The 20,616-nt window shown below is 43.2% G+C and overlaps 1 protein-coding gene across 2 annotated transcripts in view; it reads right to left on the bottom strand.

The window, feature by feature from the left end:
- Positions 1-20,616, bottom strand: part of LOC124777821 (Golgi-specific brefeldin A-resistance guanine nucleotide exchange factor 1) — a 311,144-nt gene that overhangs the window by 235,400 nt on the left and 55,128 nt on the right. For both annotated transcript variants that reach the window (XM_047253343.1, XM_047253342.1), the window contains exons 8-9: positions 7,528-8,196; positions 4,208-4,428 (exon numbers count right to left, since the gene is read on the bottom strand). In XM_047253343.1, coding sequence (XP_047109299.1) covers positions 4,208-4,428; positions 7,528-8,196 — 890 coding nt within the window. The remainder of the gene's footprint in view (positions 1-4,207; positions 4,429-7,527; positions 8,197-20,616) is intronic.

Genomic DNA, 20,616 nt, shown 5'->3' with positions numbered 1-20,616 from the left:
TTAGGGTTTAACGTCCCACAGACCTTGAAATCATTACGGATGGAGCACAAACTTGGATTGGTTCAAGGGTTAGGATTTGCCACGACTGATTCAGGGAGATCATCAGAAACCTAAATTTTGATGGCCGGATGTGAGTTTGAACCCTTGTGCTCCAAAAAGCAAGTCCACTGTGCTAAACTCTGCATCACCTTGTTCGGTACATTGCATTCCTTGGAGTTTCGCATGTCTGAGGGAATTCAAACTGATGGTTTGTCATCAGAAAACTACAGCACAAGGGCTATAATTCTGTGGCATCAATATATTATTCAATGAGCTAACAACCACAGAGGGATTTTTATAGCCGTTAACAGTCTTTTCAAAAATTCCTCTTTCAATCACTCATTTAATTTCAGCCAATGCATCATTCCTTACAGCCAAAGCTACATGATATGTTATGAAAGAGAGAATCATGTTCCTATATTTGTAGCTTACATAGTGTTTGTTAATAGTACTGGAGGTTTTTGTGATTTCCAGTAAGTCCTTCTTCTCATAGTCTGTTCATTCATAAATCTATCTCTTTAAATCCTTTTCGCTGGCTACTTTTTTTGTCTTGACATTTGTTGTTGGAATCCTTTTTATTTCCATTTGCTTTATTATTTCCTCCCTCTTATGAATAGACAAATTCTACTTTTTTTGTTTTCCTTCACTATGTGTAACTCTCTCATATGACCATTCAGTATTATATCCTTTTTTTCATAAACTGTGCAAGATTTTTCAGCTTTTGATGTAGCCACCTCCTTAACCAACCAATCTGTCCACATAATTGAGTCTACATTTAATCCACATCTACCAACAATGCAATACCATGGCCAAAGAACACGATGTGACAAACATAACTGTTACCTAACACTTTTACACCTTGCACTCACACACATACACAAAACCAACTAACTTTGTACCTGTAATTGGTGCAGAATGTATGGTCAGTTTCATCCTTCAGTAGCCTTGCCTTGTCACAAGCCAAAAGTCCCCAACAGCTGCCAAAAGATTCCTTCATAACCCATTACATATTTCAGATTCTCCCAGACTTACTTCCCCTGACCCATAAGAACACAGAATCCACACATACTTAACAAAATTTTGAAACATCTGCAAAGAGCACGAATTTCACAGAAGATAAGCTCTCTTCTAAGTCCTGTACACTCCAATGACACCAATCTCACGATCATTAAACTACTCACCATCCACCATCTACAAACTGATACTGACTAGCCATTCTCCCTACACACAAAATGAGCAACTTTGACATGAGCCATGGTAGTCACCTGCAAGAGAGGCAGTGAGACAGATCCTTCTCCAAACAATTTGTTAACACTGACAAACAGAACATGTCTCAGTATCCTGTAGGCCCTGCCAAGGTCTTAGCAGTTCAACACAACCTACTTGATATGACACAGAAAGTGATCTCCCAAGTCAAATACACTATCTTTGGCTGTCCCTATGCCACCACTGCTCTCATCCCCGGACCCACAGATCATTCATTTACAAGACACAGGTGCAATACCTCATCCACCTCCCCCTCCCCCCCCTCCCATGTGCAAACACACCCACACACACCCTAGTGCACGTGCACCCTTGTCAGCCGAAGGCTTGAAGGCTTGGCATGACCATTTGGAAAATTGCAAGACTTGTCAGGTGTTCAAGGAATGCTGTGGTGAGTGTCGTAAACATGTGGTTAAACCATGCCCAGATGTCGTGGGATGGGGCAGCCACCCCTCAATACAGATTTCAGACAACATACACTGAGCAGACTGGTAAAACGGGACACGTGGCGAACTGTGGTGTAACTAACTTCAGACTTTAATGCTGGACAAAGCACAAGTGCTTCTTAACACAAAGTGCATTGAACACTCCTAACAACGGACCTCTGCAGCTGACAACCCACGCACATGCCAACACCACAACATCGGTAACTACAATTGAAATGGGCATGCGACCATCGGCACTGAGTGTTGGCACAGTGCAAGAGCAGTGCACAGTCTAATGAATCCTGATACCTTCTTCATCATGCCAATGGGACAGCACAAATCTGTTGTCATCCAGGAGAACAGCTCCTTGACACCTGTACTGTGAGACAGAGACCTTGAGAGCCACAGAGTATTGTACACTGGCTGCAGACCATGTACGCCCCTTTTCGACACAAGTAGCATTTTTCAACGATATAATGCTCCATATCACAAGACCAGGAGTGTGATGGAGTGGTTCAAGGAACACAGTAGTTAGTTCCAATTGAGGTGCTGGCCCCCAACTCACCACACCTGAACTCAATGGAACACATCTGCGATGAAATTGAACAAGGGGTCAGATCTTATCACCCTCCTCCCCGGAATTTATGGGAATTCTGTGACTTCTGTCTGTCTGTGTGTGTGTGTGTGTGTGTGTGTGTGTGTGTGTGTGTGTTTGGTGCCAACTCTCTCCAGCGACCTACTTAAGGCCTCAATGCTTCCATGCCATAATGCACTGCCGCTGATAATGTTATGGCTGATCAGTGTATGATCACAATTATGTGTGTACAGTGTTCCTTCAGACATGAATAGACTCCAAACATACAACACTACAGATATGCCTCAATGGGCAAGCCAACTATTTCAATGCAGATGCATACCATTGTTTGGCCCCTTGTGGGTGCACAGTGAGGCTGCAAGCAAAGGGAAAAATAAATTGGGTTCAAGTATCAGTCGTGACCAGCACTTGGGAATTCCAGGTGGATGGGAAGCATGACCAGATGACCAAGGCTGTCAAGTCAATTGTTCTTGAGAAACAAAGAACCTGTATTCGAGTCCCAGTATGGTCACACATTTTCAAGTGCTGCTGTTGAAATAATTCAGTGCCAAAGCAGCTAAGTCACATAAATTTTCCTTTAGTTGCACAAACGACTACCACCAGTCGTTCTAGCCCTGTCGCTGGTTGTTACATCATCTACCAACTTCTCTGCAATCATTGTATAATTTTCTGTATGGGAATGACTATGAATCAGTTAGCCACACAAATGAATGGCCAGTTTAACTGTGCCCGACAGCAGTTGGATCACCCAATTGTGATGGATGCTACTCTGTTTAATGTGGACAACTTTAAGAACTATCTCACAACTCATGTCATCATTCTCCCTCCAATGATCTGCTGTACTGAACTGCCTAGTTATGGCAAACATGGTACTTTCCTTCTCACCCCAAACTCCCACATATCTTTGTTTTTCTGATACTCTACCTCTGGATCCCCTCCTCACCCTGTACTATATACTCTCAGCATCTGTTCTTTAGTTTGCACCTACATATTTTGTAGGTACCAACCACTTCTCCTTTGCACACATGGCACATCCCACACCTGTACCTAATGAGGTAGCACAATGGACCTGTATTTGGGAAGACAACAGTTAAAACCCGCATCCAGCCCTCCCAATTTAGGTTTTCCACAACTTCCATAAATCGCTGAAGGCAGATGCAGGGATGGTTTCTTTGAAAGGGCATAGTAGTTTTCCTCCAGGCTTCCCTAAACTGAGTTTGGGCTCAGTCTTTAATGAGCTCGTTGTCAAAGGGGCATTAAATATAAATCTCCTCCTCCACACCTGTTCAATCTTTCTTGATCTACTCCCTTGCTGCGATCTCTCAGGTTTTCCCAGCATTACTGATTAATAGTATGCTTCCAGGAGTTCAGTCGAGTTGAAGTCCACACACTGAGCAGAGATAGCAGCAAATCCACAGTACATAAAGAAGATGACTGAATCATTCGTCGAAATATTGTGCATAAAATAAAAACAACAGCTCGGCAGCACACTATTACTCCATTGCCGTTTCCAATTCTTTTCAACTGACACTTTTTCCACCATACAACTCACCTGAGATCAACACACCTACCATATAGAGAGAGAGAGAGAGAGAGAGAGAGAGAGAGATAGAGAGAGAGAGAGAACTAAACACATACTATAAAAACTACAAAGTACAGACTAAACTAATAATATCTGATACTCCTTTTCCAATGTGCCTGTCTGCCAATCAATGACTCCTCTTCGTGGTGAGTAGCATTGTTTTTATTACTGTTATTCCATTCCAGATTTTCCAGTTTTGTATTTTAAAATATTTTGTTTTATGAACAATTGCAAATCTGACAATCAATAAATTAATTGAAACAATGTTTGGCGCACAGTTACAAAATTATGCATAAAACTCACAGAAAAAATGTTTCTGCAGAATTCATCCTTAACGAGTGCCAACAGAGAGTTGTATTTACCAATACTGTCAGCACCAGTTTCCAAAGCCACTGTTAGCAATGTCAGACCCATATGGATCATCATTTCATCATTCTGCTTATCAAGTGGGTTACAGAGAGAAACCAGGAACCTGAACAGTTCCTGAATACATACAATACCATATGGCACTAAGGACAGCTCACCTACAGAAAAGAAAAATATGTTAGTATTTGCACTCCAAACATTTCATTCCTTGATATGTAGACTTATTTCACACAAACAAAACCTTTAACAAGCTGTACAGTTAACGGCACTATTATACAGTTACAAAAAAATATTAAGTAAGTAATGATATATAACCTGACAACTTTCATCAACTGTTAAGAAGTGTATTGCCTTTCAGAAGACTCAGCGGCTGACAGTCATTTCTGTTTAATCCTTCTATAACCATGTACAGACTAATCAAGATGCAAAATTTCCATTAAAAGTGCCATTCAATAGCTAATCATGTCTCCATTCTTGGGGCTTCTTTTTGGAAGTGACAGGACAGATTTTCATATATCTGTGTGGTGAACAACGAAGGGAGGTTCAAATATCACTGCCATGTGCTTATTTTTAATTCTCAGTGAGAGATGATGACTGATAGAGCTTTGAAACACTCTGTTATCATATTACATTTAAAAGTATTGGTTGTTGTCAATCCACTTTCATTTGAACATGTACAATTTTGAATACAACATGAAAAATAGTACAAAGCAATGATGATTTATCCTTTTACTTTTCCAGTTATGTATGCACCAAGAAGTGGTAAAGATAAAGCACATAAAAAGATTTCAAACAGTGCCACAGTTGATCAGTACCAAAATCATTGCAGCCCTAAGGTTATAGATTGTCATATCACTGATTCAGAACATCTAATGTCAAAATCTTTGGCATTTATGCTGGTATCCCCCACCAAGAGTTACCTCTGATATTTTCTAAATATTACACATTAACTGATTATTTGTTAGTAAACTAAGATTAATGTGCAGTTTTCAAATACAATACAGCTTGTTCAGTGTAAGCAAATTAACATCTTTCATCATTAATTGAAATCATTGATTTAATTTTTTCCCTTGAAACTACCAGTTAAAAAAACATTTATTTCACATACTATTTATTAATGAAAACAGAATGGAGTTCTTACTTTTGATAGGGTGGGTGTTATTGCAAGGTTTGTAGGGACCTATTATTTAATGTAAACTCACTTGGCACTTTTGCCTGAGCATTTAAGAGAATTATCACACTAAAAGGATTAAAACTGCACTGTGCTTTACAGGCAACACACATTTTAATACCTACTAAGAATAAATTGCAATTTATTTATTACTGACTTAAAGCTCTTTCCAGGCTGCAAGAAACACACTGTCAAACACTCCTCTATTATTTGAATCACATCCAATAAGAGTGTAGTATTTCATTAACGTAAGCCTCAGACAAGTGCCTGATGACATGACACTAATTTTGCATCTAACAAGCCAAAATACTGACAAAAATAAATTACTAAATTGCTTCTTCAAAGAAAGGGCATAAATAAGGCCTCAATGAAAGTTTTTTTCTGCTTAACATATGCAATTTTTTATTAAATTGTTTTAACAATGAAAAGTAGCTGCCAAGGAAAAATGGTTTATTCCTCAGTGATAGGGCCACAAACAGAATTTTAACGAAAGGTATGTGAATTAATGTCCATAAAGCTTAAGTTTAGCTCCAAAGGGGTGACTGCATGTTCGTATAGCAAGATCAGGTGTGCTGTGCTATTCTGATGTTTCTTAAAAGAACAATTTCAGAAGTTTAATTAAACACAAGGCCATTAAAAGTTAAAAAGAAATCATGTACCACACAAAGTCTGATGAAGTAACTATCAAGCATCAGGAAAACAACTGGTAAATGGAAGTAGCTAACTAACTTCTATTCTGTCCCTATAACCTAGGAACCACAGATTACTTTCTGCTGATAGAAGTGGATAGTGTTGAATTCTTGGGATTACAGCTTGATAATAAATTCAAACGGAAGGAGCACAGTACAGAACTGCTGAAGTGTCTAAACAAATCTCTATTTGCAATACGAATTCTGTCAGACACAGTGGTACAAAAATGAAAAAGCTGGTATACTACGCTTACTTCCACTCTATAATATCATATGGGATTATTTTTTTGGGCAATTCATCAAGCCAAGCTAAAGTTTTCCAGGCACAACAACATGCAATAAGAGTTATAGGTGGTGTGAACTCAAAAACATCCTATAGAGGCCTGTTGATGGAACTAGGGATACTAACTACTGCTTCCCAATATATTTATTCCTTAAGGAAATTTGTCATTAAAAATATATCACTTTTTCAAACCAACAGCTCCATTCGTGGAATCAATACTAGAAATAAGAATAATCTTCACAAGGATTTAAAGTCAGTTACTCTTGTACAAAAAGGTGAGCATTATTCAGGAACACACATTTTCAATAACTTGCCAGCAGCCATAAAAAGCTTAACAACCAATGAAATTCAGTTTAAGAAAAGCCTAAAGGATTTATTGTGGTGGCCAACTACTACTACTCCATTGGTGAATTTCTCAGTAGAACCAACTGATTTTTTGTGTGTGTGTGTGTGTGTGTGTGTGTGTGTGTGTGTGTGTGTGTGTGTGTGCGCGCGCGCGCGCGCATGCGCACAATCTAACTTCTGCAGCATTTCAATGCAGTGATGTGATCATTGTAAATAAGTACTGTAGTAGTTCTATTATATGTTTATTATCTTATAACTAAATAAAAACATTTTTTTAAATTTTAAATACAGTGGGTTAATGCGATGAGTTGTAAAATGATCCTTTCATATAGTGTCCATTTTTAAAAAATGACGATCATTCCTCTTGGGACCTGTGAAAGGTACATTAGCTTATTTGTTTTGGTAGTAAATATTTGTGATGTATTATTGTTTGACATGTTCTACATCCTGGAGGATCTCCTCATTAAGGATCAATTGGAATGAAAGTAAATGTAATCTAATGATGGTTTCTTTATCAGTGTTTAGCAGAATAACTTCTTACACTAATGAACAAAACAATAATGTGAACATTTAGCATAAATAAACAGCAATACAACACACTTTGTTTTCTTTCACTGTTAAATGAGTTTACTTGAAAAAATGAGAGGTTATAAATAGAAATTCTATACACATACATTATCAATGACACTAAGTAATTTTCTTTCTTAAGCAACATCTGGTACTGAAACTAATATCATAGTGAAAATAGAAATATTTAATGAAATTTTACCATTTTCACCAACTTCTTGGTTTATAAATCTGACACCCTGAGGGTTTACATAATCTTGAGTCTCTGACATCACTGTTCCACTACCTTCATCTGAAATTACACAGGGTACACCAATGTGTGACTCATTATTTGGCTTTACATTTGCACCTACAGAAACATCTTGACAGCTTATAGTGTCCTGTTTCGTAACTTGATCTTCAGAAGCTGTAGATTCGTTTTCAGTAAATGCACTATCGGTCAGCACCTGTTTATTTTCTCCTTGGTTGACTGACACACTGTTCACTGGCTCAGTTGGAGGTGCATCAGGCACTGGGCTTTCAACACTATCGCTACATTCACAAATTTCGTTGCTGACACTGTCAGTCTCAACATTGATAACCACACAGGAGTCAGAATCACTTGGACTTAACTGCACAAGCTGCTCTGATGTAACTTTCTCACTGTGAGAGCTGTCTATGTGAGCGGACCCAATGTCTTCCAAACCACTGTCATATTCTGGTGGAGGACTTCCATGATGGACAGAGCCACCACTGTCATATTCCAGAGGTGGACTATCGTGGTGAATAGAGCCCTGCATGTCAACAATATTGCCACCTGTTTCTGAAACTGGTGTTGTGGCCAAAACAGCATTGGCTGGAATGTTTTCACTTTTGACTGGTCCCACTGGCTCTGAAACAATAACACACAATGATCAAATGAAGTACACATAACATACAGTACAATACATAAAATTGTAGCTGCCTAGATGAGTTTCATAGCAGACCATATCATGGAAAGGAGACTGTCACTGTTAATATTCTTCTGACATTAATACTAAGAGTACACTAAAATGCTTAGTTTTTAGTAACCACAGGCACATCAATGAAGACTTAGTCTTGTAGCAAGTCTACACAGCAAACTAGGTACCAATATTATTGATAAACAGCAGGAGACCTGTTCTCTGGCCAAAACTTCTATCACACATCGAACATGGAGAGAAGTACCTTCATTAATGACCTAATGCAGTACCTCTGCTACACAGGCAGTAGTCTTTGGAACTCTCAAGAAAATTCACAACACTATAATGCCACATGAATGCTCTTAACAACGCAACCTAACATTTATCGAATCTGAGATGGCATGGTAAGGTTATACAGGATAACTGCAGGAAATTCACAGCATGATAGGTATAAAACATGTCACAAGCAATAAAAATCTTATGGATAAATTTAGGTTTCTGAAGTGCAAACAGTTGTTCAGCATGTTTCAGTGATCAATCTAACAACAAGTCAATAACCGTACACAGAATTCTTCACTAGGAGATTACTAGGTTTGACTGAAAATCTAAACCTTTAGGAGCATCACCACTGAAAAATCTTAGGAAGTGGTGCTTTGCGAACATTTCTAAAATAATGGGTATGAGTTTATACAAAAAAGTATCAAATTCTGAAGACAGGAAGCACTGAGTGGAAGGCAATGTTGAGCCATGCATCAGGCTCCCATAATCTAGATGGGACAGAATCAGAACTTCGTAGAGCCACATAATTGTAGTAAGGTCTGCACCTGGCTGCTGTTACTGAGACAGTGAAGTGTTAAGATATGAGCAGCACGTTTGTTTATGTTGTCGACAATGGGGAAGCCACATCAACCGGGCATCAAAGAGCAATCCCAAAAAGTAGTAAGACTACACCACATTAAGCACGTGGTCGTCAAGGGGAAGTTCTGATTGGGGAAGGACAGTACAATGGCAACAGAAGTGCATGATGCATATCTTGGTGGCAGAAAGCCACAAGCCATGGGTGAGAGCCAGCATTCAGTAACAACCACAGTTGAGGAGCAATAGCAGATTCAAAAGTCATCATCATACAGGGAGGGTGACACTGCAGACCCCACAGCTGCAGCTACACCACTGATAGTCACTAGAAAAAGGGGCACACCTAATACTGAGCACTGTGGGACACAATTCTCTTGTATATGGGGTTACTGTGGGAAGCACCAACTAGAATCAGGAAAGTACAATGGCACAAGAAGTTCTGGATAAAAATCAGGAGTGGACCCCAGAGACCCCACACATGTAGGGTAAGGACGATGACGTGACGTCACGTGGTATCATAAGTGTTTAACAAGTTGGAGAAGATTGCAGTAGGATGTTGACACCAGGCGAAAACAGACCAAATAGCAGTCACAAGGCAGACCAAATTGTGAGCAGTAGAACGGTCTTTAAGATAACCACCCTGGGATGGAGTCAAAAGACCCCAAGACTCAAGACCAACACAACCATCAGCTCACCATACATTCAAGCAACTTGCAGAGAACATTAATGGGACTAAAAGGGTGATAGCTGCCAATCCCAAGGGGATGTTTACCTTGTTTCAGTACTGGGATGATCACATTTTGTTGCCACTGAGATGGGAAGTCACCCTCACTCCAGATATGGTTGGAAGTGGGAAGGATGTGATGTCAGCAATCCACTCATAAGAGTTTTAACATTTAGCTATGGATACTGTCAGCCCTGGACTTATGTCAGGGCAATGGGCAAAGGCACTAAGGAATTTTCACTCACTCAACGTAGAGTTATAAGGTTCAAGGTGACACGTAGTAAATGGTAAGCAAGGTCACTCTACCCTCTGACAACACACAATGAAAGCTGATAATTCTAAGACTCAGAGGTTCGAGCACAATGCAAAGCAAGTAGTTCTGCAACAGTGTCTGAGTCATTCACAACAGAGTTACCAGATACACCTGCAGGGGACTGGTGACCCAAACCTATGAAGGAGGGGTATGACGTTCAATCATAGCAACATACCATTCCCAGCATTTTCATTTCTGTGACTTTATGAAGTGGTGGACCTGGGCATGGAGCCATTTAAAGGTAATGAGGTGCACCATTGATTGGTGACACTTATGGCATTGGTGAGCTTGCCTGTGATCTCTAATGGCCATGACAATATCAGATTGTATTCTGATGGGGGGGAGGGGGGAGGGAGGGGGGGAGGGAAGAGACTCAGGAAGAGGGGATCCCTAAGTCACCTGCCAACAGAATGGCTGCAGTTGTGCTCGGGACAGCCACATCAATAACTCCATATGGTGTGCCGTAAAGGGCAATGGCAGTGGTGAAAGCATCCCAATCAGTTTTGCAGAGAGCCCATCTTGGCAATGCTCAAGCAAGTGACAGCAAGGGAGGATCAAGACAATCTGAAAATAATTGCCATTACACAGGTCATTGTGAACACTCCAACAGATGTGCTGCAAATGATCTAAATGCCACACTGAAGCGCATGGGAATACCTGTGTTCAAAAGTCAAAAATCAAGCTCTGCGAGCAAATTTTCAACAGCTTTACCACAGAAATGGGTACAGTTCCACACCACAAAGGGTTTTGGGCACTGTAGTCACCCAATATCAAGAAGGATGGGGGGTAGTTGAGGAAACAGTGCAGACAATGCATTCTGAGACACTACTTCATTGGCAGGACAGACACATTACAGATGGTAAATTCTAGACGCACATTCACATGAACAGCCACAGTCTCCAAAGTCATATTGAGTGGCGTGTGTTTGCTGTAGCTGGAGTCCACAACATAAGTGCAAACACTGCCCATGGCTCTTTCACAATCAGTGCCATTCTTAAAGTAGCACCAATAGCTGCAGAGTGTAGGGGTCCGCACTGCTGGGTAACAAGTTTCATGGAGGGCAATGCAAAAAGTAGCAGAAACACACAAGAGACATTACGGCTCAGCCAGGTGGCAAAACAAACAGCTGCACTTCCACTGGAGGATCAAGCTATAGGTTTCTGTAGGAGTATGAAGCAGTGGGAGCATGAAGTGATCACGGAGGGATCTCAGGACTGCCTGCTGCCACCATCTGCAAGGAGATGGCATCAATACAGATTTGTTCCAAATCAAGGTGGCTGGGACCAGAAGAGCCACTAGGAACACTGCCTCAGGTATGTGGTAGAACATGGAGTCCCACAGTATGAGGGGCACCTGAATCAGCTCCTTTGAGGACTACTACTTGTCCTCCTCCTCAGGCGATTTTGACTTCTTCGAGAGCTTGTTTGTCCCAGATTCTGAAACAGAGGAGGAATGCGAAGTCCTACAACCCACAACCTGTGGCTCCTTCAGCCACTGGCTGGCATCCAGCTGCAGGTCAGTGGAGTCCTGAGGAGGGAGTAGGAGCCCTGAGCACCTGACACTGAAGACATGGAGGATGATGGTGCAGTCACCAAAGGGCATGACATCCTCGTAACAGTAGCGTACATCATCAACATATGTGTAAGATTTAGGTGATGATATTTTTTCTTGGCCTTTCAATGTGTGTTAGTCAAGTGTCTTGTATTCTTGGATTTTATTTTCTTATTGGAAAACTATGCAGTTCATGAACAAGGGAATGGTGCTCTCCACAGCTGAAACAGATGGGAGGAGGGGCACGAGGAACAGTTGTGTGCACCTGAGGCCCCAATACTTTCCATACAGGGCTGGCACTGCAATGTGAAAACATGTCCAAATCACATGCATTTGTAGCACTGCATGGGAGGAGGCTTGACATTGCAGTGATATACAATCACCTTGACCTTATCGGGCAACAAGTCACCTTCACAGGCTAAGATAAAGGCTCCAGTATCCACCCAATTGTCTTTCGCCCCGCTCAACATGGTGGACACAATGCACATGCTATCACTCCAAGTTGGCATGCAATTTGTCATCAGCCTGTAAAACAAGGCTGTGATGGAAGATGACACCCCGCACCAAACAGACTGCTACAAGGGGTTATAGAGACAGAAATTTTACCCGGCTTGTCACAAGTGAGCAGTGCCCATGACAGAGCAGGGTAGGCCATTTTAAGCCGAACAGAGCCACTTTTCATTTTTTGAAATTGCTAGCATCTCGCCAATCCTGTCCTTAAGACGTTCAATGAAGAACAACAGCATTGTAGTCAAAAAGGAATCCCCATCTGTTCTACAACAAACCAATTACTGGGGAGAGTATTTCTTGCCTTGTCTTGAGGTCTATGTTCATCCTATGGCACACCCAGGGAAGGAAACATTGTGGGGTCATACCTGTCTGCATTGCAATAAGTTTCGGATTCAGAAGAGACTGCTGTGGTCGTGCGGCCACTAGCGGAAGAAAGTTCAATTCGCTCCATGTGTGAATGTTCCACTATGGTACCACCCACTCTAAATGGTGGCTCTACCCAAGGGTGAAACCTAGCCACAGCAATAGTTACCTGTCCAGTAAACTGTTTCTTCGAGTCCCCATAACCCAGCTATAACAGGTACATATGCGGGGAGTTTCCAGCTCAGGCATCAGAAGTGCGGTCCCTGCATGATCAGGAGGCTACCACTTGTCAAACCACCCCCTCCCCCCACCCCGCCCAATGGAATGGCTACCATGCTGGGTGTAGTAGCTTTGCAAAAAGGAAGAGTGCAAAGAGAGAAAGGCACAAAACACAATATACACACCACACTGGTTGACCTTCCCTGCACAATCCACGATTCTGTAAAACTTGGAAAAGTTGTGTAGAATGCTGGAAGAAAAGAAAACAAGCATCCAAAACCACAAACAGGATCCAAGCACGATCAGCCCAAGAAGACTATCTAATGGAAAAGGACAGAGCCAAAAAGAACAGTAGGATATACTTGCAGCACAGAAAGGGAAACAACACTGCAAGGGCTTGGGCCCTATGGTGGCCAAGCACACATACGTAAAAGAGATGAGAGCCCCCGGGGGCAGGTAGTGTTACAACATAGGTTTTTATTGTTTAAAATATTTCACGTGTTCTTGTGGATTCACATGTCTTGTGGATTTGACTGGGAATAGCATTATTGACAACCTAACATCAAGAAGATGAGTGTGACAACACGCTTCTGAACATGTATATATGTACAGAATTATTATTTTGATATTTCAGTAACCGACCCTTTTTAACTCAGACAACTGCTATTGGATGGCAGAATGGAGATGTCTAGCATATTTACTGCAGCCAGCTACTGTAACGGAGTCTGGAGAAAGAGTGAGCTCAAAGTTCCTCAACAGTGAAAAGACCATACGTTCTTGAAACTTTGTATAATTTGTGTATAGTGCCCAGGACACCTTTTTTCCCAAATTCTAATGTTCAAGAGCACGATACTTAACGTAGTTGGACTTATTGAGCTTTATTGTATTTTAGGCAACTGCACATGGTTGCGTGATTTTCTGGTAATTTAGATGGGTTGAATGTTATCTTTAGCACTCCCACACAGTTGCTGTGTTAAATGAACTTTGTGAAGATAACATTCAGTTTATTTTTGAGCAACTTAATTAATGAATATATAATTTATTCAAATAGCATAATATTGTGAAGTCAGCAACTATTATTTGAGTATTTGTATCAAAGATCTTTTATTTATTTACACTGCTGCAACTGAAAAAGTTCAACTGCAGCAATGTGCAATTATTTATTGTTTGCAGTTACTGCTTAGGTTGCAGTGGCAGAGCTTGATGGCAGAACTAAATGTAAGAATGTGCAATCCATCTAGACATGCAAAAAGAGCTACAATTTCTGGAAGATTGTCCTGTGCTCCCAGACAGCTTGGTGGACTTCGGCAGTGTTGTAGGTAGGAAGTTGATTAACAATTGGAATTCTTGCTGTGATGGTAATGCTACCAATGTAAGTTCCAGTAATTGTTATGCATAAAGTACTTTCTTGAATGCAATAATTGGTTGGTTGGTTTAAAAGAGGGGTGAGGGACTTAACTGCTAGGTCATTGGTCCCTCATTCCAATTAAAATAATTCTACATGGGTGGCAGTAAAATAATCGAGACATACAACACACAGATGGAAGAAAGGAGAAAACCACAAGAATGACAGAAGGGCAACAAACACTAAAATGGACAAAATCAGACAGGAAAGCCACAGGGAGACGCAAGAAACGTGTAGAAGAGATCAAAACAAGAGAGCAGATTACCAAGGCTGGCTGACCATGAGAATAAAAAGGACAAGCCAGCCACTCTGCAACACATTAAAACCTCCACCCAAAAAGCACTAGGGTGGATGACACAGAGGGACAAAGGACATGCACTAAAACTTAGATCAAATGTTAAAACCCACCCTCACGAATAAAACGTAAAATTAAAGACGCTGTTGAGGCACTGCCGCCCAACACCGAAAGTAGGGTGCTGGGAAAGTCAAAAGTCCACCGCAGAGCGGCGGAAAGTGGGCTGTCCAGCTAGATGTGGACAACTGACATTTGTGAACCACAGTGACACCGAGGTGGGTCTTCACGATGGAGGAGGTAACCATGTGTCTCCAATGCGGAGACGGCAGAGGACAACTAAGTCCCTGCGAGAGGACCGCATGCAAGACTTCCACACATTTGTCGTCTCCTTAATAACACTCAGTTTGTTGTGCATACTGTTATGCCACTCTATCTCCCAAATACGAAAAACTTTGCGGCATAAGACACAATGCATGTCAGTTTCAGAGATGCCCATTTCCAGAAGCAGTTTCCACGTAACCAGTTTGGCCAGCCTGTCGGCATATTCGTTGCCTGGGATTCCGACATATCCTGGGAACCACACAAGCACCACTGAATGACAGGACCATTCCAGGGCATAGATGGACTCCTGGACATATGCTACCAAAGGATGGCTAGGGTAGCACTGGTCAGTAGCTTGTAGGCTGCTCAAGGAGTCAGTACACAAGAGAAATGACTCGCCAGGGCATGAGCGGATGTTCTCAAGAGAACAAGATATGGTCACCAGCTCTCCAGTGAAAACACTGCAGCCATCTGGCAACGGGTGCTGTTCAATATGTCATCTATGAACATACGCAAAGCCTACATGAACATCAGCCATCGAGCCGTCTGTGTAAACCACTTCATGGCCCTGGTACATGTTGAGAATCGAGATGAAGTGATAGCGGAGAGCCGCAGGTTTAATGGAGTCCTTAGGGCCATGCAAAAGGTGCAGAAGAATCTGCAGCCTAGGTGTACACCATTGAGGTGTACTTGAATGGATCTCGAGGAGAGATGGTAACGGGATGGACTCCAGTCCAGACAGAAGGGACCAGACGGGAACCACAATTGTAAGCACTCACCTGGGCCGCCAATGCAGGAAGTGAACTGCCATGGTTGGGAAAAGGAGATGGTAATTCGGATGCGCAGGAGAATTAAGAACGTGTGCAACGTAACAGGCGAGCAGTTGTGCATGCCTAACCTTCAACGGAGGGACTCCAGCCTCCACCAGGACACTAGTCACCGGACTCGTTCTAAAAGCTCCCATTGCTAGGCGAACGCCACAGTGGTGTACTGGGTCGAGTAAACGCAATGCTGAGGGCACTGCCAAACCATAAACCAGACTCCCATAGCCAAGGTGGTATTGAACACGTGCTCTGTAGAGCTGCAGCAGCATGGAGCAATCAGCACCCCAGTTGGTGTTGCTCAGGAAGCAGAGGGCATTGAGGCGCTGCCAGCACTTCCGCTTAAGCTGACGAAGGTGAAGTAGCAAAGCCAATCGGGTGTCAAAAACCACTCCTAAGAATCGATATGTCTCCACTACAGTGAGTGGATTGTCATTAAAGTAAAGTTCTGGTTCTGGATGAACGGTGCGACGCTGACAGAAATGCATGACACACAACTTTGCGGCTGAAAACTGGAAGCTCATGACAGCCCCTTGTGAATGGCTCCCTGTAGGCACTGCTCATCAACAGCAGTACTGGAGGAGCAGTACGAAATACAGAAGTCACCCGTATACAGAGAAGGTGAGACCAACGGCCCTAGAGTTGCTGCTAGACCATTAAGAGCCACTAACAATAGAGACACTCAATACGAAGCCCTGCAGAATACCATTCTCCTGAATACAGGGTGAACTATGGGGGTTACAGACTTCGACACAGAAAGTATGGAGCAACAGGAAGTTTTGGATAAAAATCAGGAGCTGGTCCAGGAGACCCCACTCATACAATGTGGCAAGGATATGATGTCACCAGGTCGTGTTGTATGCTTTACGTAAGTCAAAAAAGACGGAAAACAGATGTTGGCATCTGGAAAAGGTTATTCGGATGGCAGACTCTAGAGACATAAGATTATCAGTGGTAGACTGACCCTAGTGCAAGCCGTCCTAACATGGAACCAGAAGGCCACATGACTCCAGGACAAAACCCAACCGCCAACACACCATACCTTCCAGCTGCTTACCAAGAAAGTAGGTGAGGCTGATGGGCCAGTAGCTATCCACATCAAGCGGGTTTTGACCGATTTTGAGCACCGGAATGATGGTGCTCTCCCACCATTGCGATGGAAAGACGCCATCGCACCAGATCCAATTGAAGATGAGGAGATGTCACTTGTAGTCAGACGAGATATGTTTAATCATCTGACTGTGGATCCGATCCAGCCCACGAGCTGTGTCTGGGCAATGTGCAAGGGCGCTGAGGAACTCCCACTCTGTAAATGGGGCGTTATAGGGTTCACTGTGGCCTATAATAAATGAGAGGACTTTCCTTTCCATCCGCCGTTTAAGGGTGCGAAAGGCTTGGGGGGTAGTTCTCCGACGCAGAAGCTCAAGCACAGTGCTCATCAATGCGCTCGGCAATTGCATTTGCATCAGTACAGAGCACACCATTGATGTTAATGCCAGGGACGCCTGATGAGGTCTGGTACCCTTTTGTCCAGACTTGGGAAGGTGATGTATGGCACCCCAATGGTCGACACTTACCTCTCCCAACACGCCTGTTTCCGTTGTTTTATATGCTGGCGAACACAGGAATGGAGTTGCTTAAAGGCTACTAGGTGCTCTAGGGATGGGTGCTGTAGAACTCTCCCATGCTCTTAATTGCCTCAGTGACTTCAAGCAACCACCAAAGGACTGTCTTTTGCCGGGGGGCACCCTAAAGAATGAGGGACCGTGTTTTCTGCTGCAGAAACGATCGTTGTAGTGACATGCTCAATGACAACATCGATGGCATCGTGTGGGGGAGATTCAGCAGTGACAGCAGAGGTGAAGGCTTGTCCAGTCTGCTTTGTTTAAAGCCCATCAGGGTAGGCGTCCATGGGCATGATGCCAGGAGAGTGACAGGAAGGTGGGGAAGTGGTCACTACCACACAGGTCATCATGTGCTCTCCAGTGGATAGATGGGAGGTCAGGACTGCAAACCGAGAGATCAATGGCCGAATATGTGCCACGTGCCACACTTAAATGTGTGTGTGGGGGGGGGGGGGGGGGGGGGGGCACCTGTACTTAAGAGGCAGAGGTGGAGTTGTGACAGTAAATTTTTGATCTCCCTACCTTGGCCTACCTTGGCCAGTAGTGTCAGTGTCGTCGAAACTGCCGACTGCTTCACATCTGCTGTGCAGCGAGCTACCTTAATTTAAGTATTAACTGTATTTTTCTTACTTGTCACTTCTTCTTCTGTGTGTTTTTGCTTTTAGGAAGCTTTAATTGTCGAGTGCTAGTAATAGAATTCCATAGATTTCGTGTTTGTTTTGAATACAGTCAGAGAGAGTCCCTTTAGTCAACCACAGTGCCAGTAGTGCTAGTGTTTGTTTTCAATACAGTCCAGAGACAGGTAGTGCTATTTTCATTGTTTTCTACAAGAAGTGGCTAGCAACCACAGTTTAGTCAACAATCAGCCGCCTTTAGTGAATTAGCAGTCTAGTTAAAAGTTGATTAACTCTCTACAGTAAATTGATTTCTTAGGATGGATAGGATGTGAGACTGCTGTGTACGGACGCAGGAGGAGGTGGCCACTGTTCGCGAACAGCTGAACGTGCTGATGGCCGCGGTCAGCCGTCTTCTGGCTGCTGCCTCAGAGTGTAGCGGCAGTGGGGAGTCTGGTGCGTCGCATGGTACACCCCAGGTGTTACATGCTTCACCTACTGTCCCTGCTGTCGAGACATCTTCGCGGGTACCGGGTGCGGTTGGGCCACCCTCTCCCCAAGGGGAGTGGCAGGTTCAGCGGCGTTCGCGGCGCACGAGGTGTAGGGTCAATGTGGAGGCTGGCCGTGTGGCATCGCCCGCTCTGCCTGTGAGTGGACATGTGGCCGCTCCTTCAGCAAGGTCCGAGCAGGCACACAGGGGGAGGGGTTTATTAGTTATTGGGAGCTCCAACATTAGGCAGGTGATGGAGCCCCTTAGGGAAATAGCGGGAACATCGGGGAAGAAGGTCAGTGTTCACTCTGTCTGCTTGCCGGGGGGTCTCATCCGAGATGTGGAGGAGGCCCTGCCGGCGGCGATAGAGAGCACTGGGTGCACCCGACTGCAAATTGTTGCTCATGTCGGCACCAATGACTCCTGCCGTCTGGGTTCAGAGGTCATCCTCAGTTCGTACAGGTGGTTGGCGGAATTGGTGAAGGCGGAAAGCCTCGCTTGCGGGGTGGAATCAGAGCTAACTATTTGTAGTATCGTTCCCAAAACTGATCGCAGTCCTCTGGTTTGGAGCCGAGTGGAAGGCTTAAACCAGAGGCTCAGACGTTTCTGCGGAGATCTGGGGTGCAAATTTCTCGACCTCCGCTATCGGGTGGAGAAATGTAGGGTCCCCCTGGATAGGTCATGCGTGCACTACACAGCGGAAGCAGCTACAAGGGTAGCGGAGTACATGTGGAGTGCACATGTGGGTTTTTTAGGTTAGAGAATTCCCTCCCCAGGCCCGACAAGACGCCTCCTGAGACGGGGCAAGGTAGGAGTAGGCAAAATGCAACAGGGAATAACAATATTAATGTGCTAATAGTAAACTGCAGGAGCATTTATAGAAAGGTCCCAGGACTGCTCTCATTAATAAACGGTCACAACGCCCATATAGTACTACGGACAGAAAGTTGGCTGAAACCAGACATAAACAGTAATGAAATCCTAAACTCAGATTGCAATGTATACCGCAGAGACAGGCTGGACAGTGAAGGGGGAGGAGTGTTTATAGCGATAAGAAGTGCAATAGTATCGAAGGAAATTGACGAAGATCCGAAATGTGAAATAATTTGGGTGAAGGTCACGGTTAAAGCAGGTTCAGACATGGTAATTGGATGTCTCTATAGGCTGTTGTGGCTGAGCACCTGAAGGATAATTTGGAAAATATTTTGAGTAGATTTCCCCACCATGTTATAGTTTTCGGTGGAGATTTTAATTTGCTGGATATAGACTGGGAGCCTCAAACGTTCATAACGGGTGGCAGGGACAAGGAATCCAGTGAAATTTTTTTGGGTGCTTTATCTGAAAACTACCTTGAGCAGTTAAACAGAGAACCGACTCGTGGCGATAACATATTGGACCTTCTGGTGACAAACAGACCCGAACTATTTGAAACAGTTAACGCAGAACAGAGAATCAGCGATCATAAAGGGGTTACTGCATCGATGATTTCAGCCATAAATAGAAATATTAAAAAAGGTAGGAAGATTTTTCTGTTTAGCAAAAGTGACAAAAAGCAGATTACAGAGTACCTGACAGCTCAACACACAAGTTTTGTCTCAAGTACAGATAGTGTTGAGGATCAGTGGACAAAGTTCAAAACCATCTTACAATATGCGTTAGATGAGTATGTGCCAAGCAAGATCGTTGGAAAAGAGCCACTGTGCTACAACAACCGAGTTAGAAAACTGCTGCGGAAGCAAAGGGAACTTCACAGCAAACATAAACATAGCCAAAGCCTTGCAGACAAACAAAAATTACGTGAAGCGAAATGTAGAGCGAGGAGGGCTATGCGAGAGGCGTTCAATGAATTCGAAAGTAAGTTCTATGTACTGACTTGGCAGAAAATCCTAAGAAATTTTGGTCTTATGTCAAAGCGGTAGGTGGATCAAAACAAAATGTCTAGACACTCTGTGACCAAAATGGTACTGAAACAGAGGATGACAGACTAAAGGCCAAAATACTAGATGTCTTTTTCCAAAGCTGTTTCACAGAGGAAGACTGCACTGTAGTTCCTTCTCTAGACTGTCGCACAGATGACAAAATGGTAGATATCGAAACAGATCACAGAGGGATGGAAAAACAATTAAAATCGCTCAAAAGAGGAAAGGCCGCTGGACCTGATGGGATACCAGTTCGATTTTACACAGAGTACGCGAAGGAACTTGCCGCCCTTCTTGCAGCGGTGTACCGTAGGTCTCTAGAAGAGCGTAGCGTTCCGAAGGATTG

This window comes from Schistocerca piceifrons, chromosome 2, assembly GCF_021461385.2.
Source record: "Schistocerca piceifrons isolate TAMUIC-IGC-003096 chromosome 2, iqSchPice1.1, whole genome shotgun sequence".
In the NCBI taxonomy this organism is placed as follows: Eukaryota; Metazoa; Arthropoda; class Insecta; order Orthoptera; family Acrididae; genus Schistocerca; species Schistocerca piceifrons.
The sequence above is the reverse complement of the archived record's forward strand: the minus strand, read 5'-3'. Positions and strand labels throughout refer to the sequence as shown.